This window comes from Thamnophis elegans, chromosome 11 (assembly GCF_009769535.1).
Source record: "Thamnophis elegans isolate rThaEle1 chromosome 11, rThaEle1.pri, whole genome shotgun sequence".
NCBI classification, from domain to species: Eukaryota; Metazoa; Chordata; class Lepidosauria; order Squamata; family Colubridae; genus Thamnophis; species Thamnophis elegans.
In genome coordinates this window covers 46267713-46276176 of record NC_045551.1, presented here as the reverse complement: position 1 = coordinate 46276176, position 8464 = coordinate 46267713, and the positions used below count along the sequence as shown (strand labels likewise).

At 38.8% G+C, this 8464-nt stretch overlaps 1 protein-coding gene across 2 annotated transcripts in view; it reads left to right on the top strand.

The window, feature by feature from the left end:
- Positions 1–4552: 4552 nt before the first annotated feature.
- Positions 4553–8464, top strand: part of MBNL2 (muscleblind like splicing regulator 2) — a 43713-nt gene continuing 39801 nt past the window's right edge. For both annotated transcript variants that reach the window (XM_032226633.1, XM_032226632.1), the window contains exon 1: positions 4553–5219. In XM_032226633.1, the coding sequence (XP_032082524.1) occupies positions 5046–5219 (174 nt within the window). In that variant the 5' untranslated portion in view covers positions 4553–5045. The remainder of the gene's footprint in view (positions 5220–8464) is intronic.

Here is an 8464-nt window from a genome sequence, read left to right as displayed (position 1 = left end):
AAAATATGTTGGACATCTCTAGATAATTAAAAAATATGTACTATTTACTTATAGATCTAAGAATGATTTCCTGGCAACCTTGAATAGTTCATTTTTGCTAACAAGGAATATATCTGTTGTTGGGAAATGAATATATATCCTGTCCTGTATTGCACTGAATTAATAATATAACCACATCTAAATTAAGACTTTGTGCTACATTGATTTCTAAAAAGAGAAGTTATTGTATATTTTAAATATTCATTGCAACTGGTTGAATCTAAAATAATTTATGGAATCATCCCTGTGGGTTGGTCTTTTACTTACATGTTAGACAATAATTTCTGTGTATACTTATATATACCTTCAATGTGAAGTTCTTACATCTGTTTTTTATTTTTTTATTAAATTCCATTTAGTAATGTGATACTTGAATGTAGATTAGATTTCATGACCAACCTAGAACTAAGGACAATTTTTCTGACATTGAGAACAATGAATTAGGTTTGCCTTCAGAGGTTGTGGATGCTCCACCATTGGAGGTTTTTAAGAAGAGATTGGACAACTATTCATGTGGGATGGTATAAGGTCTTCTGCTTGGGCAGGGGGTTGGACTAGAAGACCTCCAAAATCCCCTCCAATTCTATTATTCTGTTATCATAATTTTCATTTTTGGCTAATGCAGTTTAAGTGTTTTATAATTTTTTTAATACATTTTCTGTTCTTTGTTTCCATACTTAAGGCAAGGTAACAAGACTGTTTTCTTACTACTTAATGCATCCTCATTTCTATTCTTTTACAGGCCCAACTTGTATCTTTCATCTATCTTGGAAGTTAGTCTTAAAAATGTGAATGTAGCTTTCATGCCCAACAATAAGTTCTATACACCTAGTATATTGTGTCCAATATGGTTTTGGGAGAATCAGACTCATGCCTTCCATTCACATGACTTTGTTTTGGGACTTTGTCAGTCTATCCAATGCCATGGACTGCTAATTAATGAGTCCTCTTCATAAATCTGTCCTGTGACGTTTGTCAAGTTCCCTGCATTAGTACCTTCAGCTAATCTTCATCCCCACCCTCCAGGGAATTCTCTGCTAAATCTGGCCCCAAGGTACTCCTGGGGATACATCTACCAGATTAGTTCCTAAGAGACTCTGGTTTTGTTTATGAATGTTTCTACCAAATCTGCCTCTGATCCTTTAAAATGACACTTCAGCCAGATTGACCCCTAGATATTTTACACATTTTTTTTCAATCACCATTTCATTTCCTCAGATATGGCAATGCTACAATATTCAAGCAACATCCCTTTCTGTTCTTCAGTAAATTGTGTCTGTGGGACTCCCAAAGCAGACAACTTTTTCTCTTTATTGTTCTTTTACTTAGCTGGATAAGAGAATAGAGTTGAATGTTTAGGCTTGATAGGTGATTACAAAATTCAGTGTCCTAATCTAATCTAAAAGGAATCAAAGAGGAAGAAGAAAACAGTCTTTCAAGATCTTTCTGGAAGATACAAACTGAAGAGATGTTAAATTCTTATCATCCATTGCAGACTCATTAAACGCTTCACCAATCTTTCACCAGAGTTGCATGGAAAAAGGGTGCCAAAGAAAACAGACGCAATAGGCAAATTCATCCTGAAAAGACCAAGATATGTTTTGAATACATCTCTTTTCTCATTTTTTAATGAAAAAAATACCCTCTGCTCCATATACCTGCCTGTCCTTTCGCTGACTCTTTATCGACTTCTTCATGCGGTATATGGGAGTAATCTTTGCATCTTGGCCCATTTCTTGCTTTGTATTTTTTCATCTTGGTCCATTTCTTGCTCTTTCTTCCAAGTTGTGTTTCAATATTAACTTCCAGCATCTCGCCTGAACTCATCCTCAAAATCTAAACAAGTATAAGGAGAGTAGAAGAAAGCGAATTGATTAAGTGCCTATGATTATTCAATATTATGGTAAAGCAAGACTCAAGAATTCTGGTAGGGTTCCTTTCATTGTATACATCAGCTATCTATGCCCCAATGGTGGGTTACGACTGGTACGCCTTGGTACGGGCATACCGGTGCCTTCCGGGAGCACCAGGTACTGTTCCGGTACGGTGCTCCGGAAGGCCCATCTGCCCGACTGCGGTCCTCAACAGGTTTTTGGGGCTTACGCGCATGGAGCGTACGATGCCTGTACAATGCTCCACCAAGCAACTGGAGCATCGTGGAGGCGTCACGCAGCATTGCAGGTGGTACGTATGCATGTGCACGCTGCATGCGTTCATGTGGTGGACACCCAGCCCCATTGCCCATACCAGTTGCACCGGGATCCAGAACCCACCACTACTATGCCCACAAGTGAGGCATGACTCTTGGTCATGTGCAGAATCAGATTGCCACAATATCTTCCTCTGCTGGAGATTTTAAAAGATACTTGATTTTTATCCCAATACAATCTTGCAACTTATGGTGTTTACAGTTTCATAATAAAATGACTTCAGAATTAAAACAGCATACAATTCAAATCATAAAAACAAAACTGAAGTAGAAGAGAAAACCACAAACAGTGCAAATGAAGGGCTCTTGGAAAAAGCTCGGTTTTTAATAATTTCCAGTGGGGAGCCCTTTTTGAGGTTTTGTGCTGCTTTGGAGAAGTGGTGCCCTCTAGCTTCGTGGAGGTGTAAATCAATACACGGCGTCCTCTTCACATGGTCAAATAGGCTGGTTTGAATCCAATTGGAGGAGGTCATCTGTAGGTATCCAGGTGCCAAATCTTGAAGGCCTTTATAGATCATAGATTTCTAAGAACATGAGGTCTAGTACTGCCTTAAGCACAAAGCCAGCGGGTGACCTTGGGCCAATCACTTTCTCTTAACTTTAGGAAACTTATAAAGCCCTTCATGGTATTGGACCTGGGTACTTGAGAGACCGCCTGCTGCCAATTATCTCCCAAAGACCCATCAGATCCCACAGACTAGGCCTCCTCCGAATTCCATCTACTGGCCAATGTCGCTTGGCGACCACCCGGAGGAGGGCCTTCTCTGTGGCTGCTCCGGCCCTTTGGAACAAACTCCCCGCGGAGATCCGGACCCTCACCTCCTTTCAGGCTTTCCGTAAAGTCGTTAAAACCTGGCTGTTCCGACAGGCCTGGGGTTGACGAGTTCCCTTCCCCGCTCGAATTGTGTGACTGTTGATGGTTTTTAAATTTCCTTTGTATCCTGTTTGTTGTTTTTGCCTTGTCTGTATTACTCCCTCCCCTGGGTTTGTTAGCCGCCCTGAGTCCCTCCGGGAATAGGGCGGCATATAAATGAAATAAACCTATAAACCTATAGGAAAGAGGCAATGGCAAACCACTTCTGAAAATCTTGTGAAGAAAACTGCAAGGATTTATTCAGTTTCTGGTAATCAAGACATGATTGAATGGAAGAAAAAAGGTATAATAAAATACAAGTACATCTCTTTCCTTGAATCTTCATGATTTTTGTTAGAAGGAATATTTCTCAGTCTGTAATGACATCATTGTCATTTGGAATTGAGGAAAAATCCTCTTGCTCAGGGGTGAAATCAATTTACCTTTGCTACCAGTTCACAAATGTGAGCGCAAGCTAGTTGTCCACCTAGTTGTCCACTTCCGTTACATACGCAGGACATTCTGTGGATGCAGAGTATCAAAAACGGGATGTGACGATGTTTGGGTGGGTGGGCAGAGCTTCCTGGCGCCGCTGCTACCAGTTTACCTGAACCAGATAGAACCGGTCGAATTTCACCCCTACTCTTACTACTTGTCAGAGCTATGAAGTGAGATCTTGGATTCTCAACTGACCTCTTCAGTACAGGATATATCTTAGAGAAACTCAAGAATTTTCCCATCCCTGCTAGTTTTCCAAAGTACAATAGAAACGTTACCACAGAAATGGCTCTAACATTCACCAACAAGTTGTAATCCACAAGTTTGGACCAACTCCTATTATCCCTGAGGAAAAAAACCATAATGCCTGAGACTCATCCAAAATATTTGATTGGTTGTCAACAGGAAAGGTTTTGTGGTTGCCAACAACAATTTTTTAAAATCATGTAACATTTTAACTACCGGTGACTTCAGCTGAGCATCTCTACATTGGTAGTGCAAATTATTGAATTAAAAAGGAGAATTATTCAATTCTCTGAATGGAAAGCACAGCCTCGAGGAAGGACAAAGGAATTTCTTATGTAATTGGGAATACTCAAGATTTTTAGATCTTTTTCCTCAGTAAATAAATGAACAAGTATAATATTTTTGACCAATTTTATTGGGTTATTTTCATCTAGTTTTAGGCTTACATGGAGAATATATCATGTTTCATTTACCGGTATTTATTACTTTACTGAATTATTGTATTGGGCATCTTGTCTTTTTATTTCATGGGCTTTTAAAATATGTGGCTGATTGCAAGTGTAGTTATATATAGTTATATTGTAATTACATTTCTAGAATATTTTCTAGAAAAACTGATATTCATATCTTATTTGAATAACTTTTTTGTTTTGTTTTCCCAGGTTTCTGCACTATAAGTGCCTTATGTAGTCATTGTACAGCGACAACTTTATTGTTCTCATGATATCTCTCACGGCTAGATATTGGCTTTAACCTTATAAATCAACTATAGCAGCTGCTTCTTGTATATCTGATTCCAGCGTTTACAAAACGTGAGGAAAAAAAATTGAACTAAACAAGAAGACTGCTGAATCTGTAGCTTTTCCTACCTAATTAACATCAACAAAGAGGATACTACAGCCTAAAATGTATAAAAGAGTGCCATTGTATGAAAACAAAGTTTTTTCCCCAGTAGCATGAACGTTGACCAGAAATGCTACTGAGCATGATTTTTTCGCAGACAAAAGTGTACAAATGGCATATATTGGATGATAACTACAATGTTCACTGATAATAGCTGCTTTGTACATCATCTTTGTATGCATTGGATTTTCCTGAGCTACGCCTGGTTTTATTGAAAGGAACTTCTTGGCTTTCTGGAGTTTTTAAAACAGAGGCTAGTTCATTAACAACTCACAAAATCGAAAGCAGCTTTACATCATGGCTTCAATTGTTGCTCCAGTGAGAGACACAAAATGGCTGACACTAGAAGTGTGCAGGCAGTTTCAGAGAGGGACTTGTTCACGTTCTGATGAGGAATGTAAATTTGCACATCCATCCAAAAGCTGCCAAGTTGAAAGCGGAAGAGTGATTGCCTGCTTTGATTCCCTAAAGGTAAGATATGCATGCATTAGAAGGATGTATTGTAAACCTATCCATGTATTGAGATCTGGTTCTGGTCCCTGAATGGGTTACATCCAGTCAGTTTTCTCAACAATGGTATGGAACTGGGTTGCTTTTATTTTTTTGCAAGGTGTTTCGTAGCTTCCTGGACTAGGAATTCCTTGTTGCTATCCCATCTCATCTCCAACACAGCCAGGCTCAGTGTAGTTTCCAAATCTAAATTGGAAGATTTCTTCCAAGTGGAAGATCCAACAAGTTCCTAAAAATCCTAGCAGACATCTTTGTTTCCCAAAGAGTAGAGAAGGGAACAAGGGGATTAGCTATATTGGACTTAATTCTCACTAACAGAGATGAAATGATAGAAGGTGTGAAGCTACAGTATCCCTGAGGGCAAGTGATCATGCAATATTGGATTGCAACATTATGCAAGCACAATCAGTAGAACAAAGTCAAACTAGAGTGTTGGACTTTAAGAGAGCTAATTTCAATAAACGTAAAGCTTGGGAAGGATTCCATGGATGAGAATACTCAAGGGGAAAACAACTCAAGAAGCTTGGGAAATTTTGATACGTGAGATTATAAAAGCCCAGTCTAGCGCAATACCAATGAAGAAGAAAAATAACAGCTCTCAAAAAAAAACCCCAGCATCGCTGCATAAAGAACTCTTTGACAAATTGGAAGACAAAAAGGGCAAGTATAAAAAATGGAAAGAGGGGCACATTAACAAAGGCAGAATCTCAGCAAATAGCCCAAGCCTGTAAAGATGAAGTGAGGAGATGTAAGGCTCACAATGAACAAAGGCTTGCAACAAAAGTAAAAAATAACAACAAAAAAAAAAGCTTCTTCCAACATGTTAAAAACAAGAAAAAATCAAGGAAACAATTGCTGGGAGAAAGTGGCAAGAAGGTAACAAGCAACATGGAGAAAGCAGAACTACTTAACTCATTTTTTATCTGTCTTTACACAAAGGGAAAAAACAGTCCAACCTATCAAAAACAGCACCACAAAAATCAGATTAGGAACACAAATTGAAATAGGGAAGAAAATGGTAAGTGAGCACCTGTCTACCCTAGACGAGTTCAAATCACCAGGACCAGATGGATTCCACCTCAAGGTTCTGAAGGAACTGGCAAATGACATCTCAGAACCACTGAACTATATCTTTCAAAGATCCTGGAGCACTGGGGAACTGGCAGAGGACTGAAAAAGAGTTGATGTGGTTCCCATTTTGAAAAAAGGAAAAAAATAGATCCAGGAAACTACAGACCTATCAATCTGACCTCAATACCAGGGAAGATTCTGGAAAAGATAATCAAGCAACAAATGAGCAAACACTTAGAAGCAAACAAAGTAATAACCAAAACCCAACATGTGTTTGTGAAAAACAGAGCATGCCAGACTAATCTTACTGCATTCTTTTACAAAGTGACAAAATTAGTGGACGAGAGGAATGCTGTTGATGTAATTTACTTGGACTTCAGTAAGATATTTGATAAAGTAGACCATAACCTACTAGATAAAATAGAAAAATGTGGATTAGACAGCATCACCACCAGATGGATTTGTAACTGGATGACCAACCGCACTCAATGTGTAGTCCTCAATGGAGGTAAGTATGCAGTGGAGTACTCCAAGACTCTGTTTTAGGCCCAGTGCTCTTCGACATCTTCATCAATCATTTGGACGAGGGGATTGGTGAGGAACTCATCAAATTTGTAGATGACATCAAGCTGGCAGGAATAGTCAATACTAAGAAGATAGGCTTAAGATACAGAAGGGTCTTGACAGACCTGAACATTGGGCACTATCTAACAAAATGAAATTCAATGGTGAAAAGAGTAAGGTTCTTAGGCAAGAAAAACAAAATGCACAGATACAGTATATATGTGGTACCTTGCTCAATAGTAGTAATTGTGAGAGGGATCCTGGAGTCCTAGTGAACAACCATTTAAATATGAGCCAGCAGTGTGCAGCAGCTGCCAAAAATGCCAACACAATTCTAGGCTGCATAAACAGAGCGATAGAATCAAGATCATGTGAAGGTTAATACCACTTTATAATGCCTTGGTAAGAACACAGTTGGAATACTGCATCCAGTTTTGGTCGCTATAATGTAAAAAAGATGTAGGGACTCTAGAAAGAGTGCAGAGAAGAGCAACAAAGATGATTAGGGGACTGGAGACTAAAACATATGAAAAACGGTTGCAGGAACTGGGTATGTCTAGTTTAATGAAAAGAAGGACTAGGGGAGACATTATAGTAGTGTTCCAATATCTCAGGGGCTGCCACAAAGAAGAGGGAGTTAAACTATTCTCCAAAGCACCTGAGGGCAGGACAAGAAGCAATGGGTGGAAACTAATCAAGGAGAGAAGCAACTCTGAACTAAGGAGAAATTTCCTGACAGAACAATTAATCAATGGAACAGCTTGCTTCTAGAAGTTGTGAATGCTCCAACACTGGAAGTCTTTAAGAAGATGTTGGATAGCCATTTGTCTGAAACGATATAGGGTTTTCTGCCTAAGCAGGGGGTTGGACTAGAAGACCTCCAAGGTCCCTTCCAACTCTGCTATTGTATTCTATTCTATTCTAAATTATTTGCAGAGATGAGACCACTTACCGAAGATAGTAAGAAGATTTCTACAGCAAATAGAATAGCAAATTGTTTGTAATTGTTCAAACAGGAGTCTATCAATGCATTACTGAGTAGTAAGTGTTGGTTAAAAACCAGAACAAGGCAACCTGAATTCTAGTCCTACCTTGGGCATGGAAGTCAGCTGGAATACTTAGAGCTAAGTAGTCCCTCCTTCTCAACCCTAGGAAGACAGTGGCAAATTACTTCTGAAAATGTTGTCAAGAAGTCTGCATGGACTTTCCCAGTAGTCTGATTCAAAAACATATTGCCTTGTTTCATATTCACATAACACACATTACATATGCTGTGCTATTGTCTCAGTCTCACTGAATGATTAGGAACTCTCTGTGTTCAGATCTTATATCCCTCTTCCGGCCACAAGAGAATGTGTCTCAATGGCTACAATTGAATTCCTGCCTAAATTTATCATTAGATATATTATTGATATATGTAAATCTTAGATTCATTCAGTGAACTATGATGGATTATGGAACATCTGCCTGTACAATAGAAGGAAAAATTGTTGGTTCATAGCACTGGTATATAAAGATGAAATTGTTGCCAAGTATATGTGAGAAGATATGCTCGCTCAAAACTTACAATT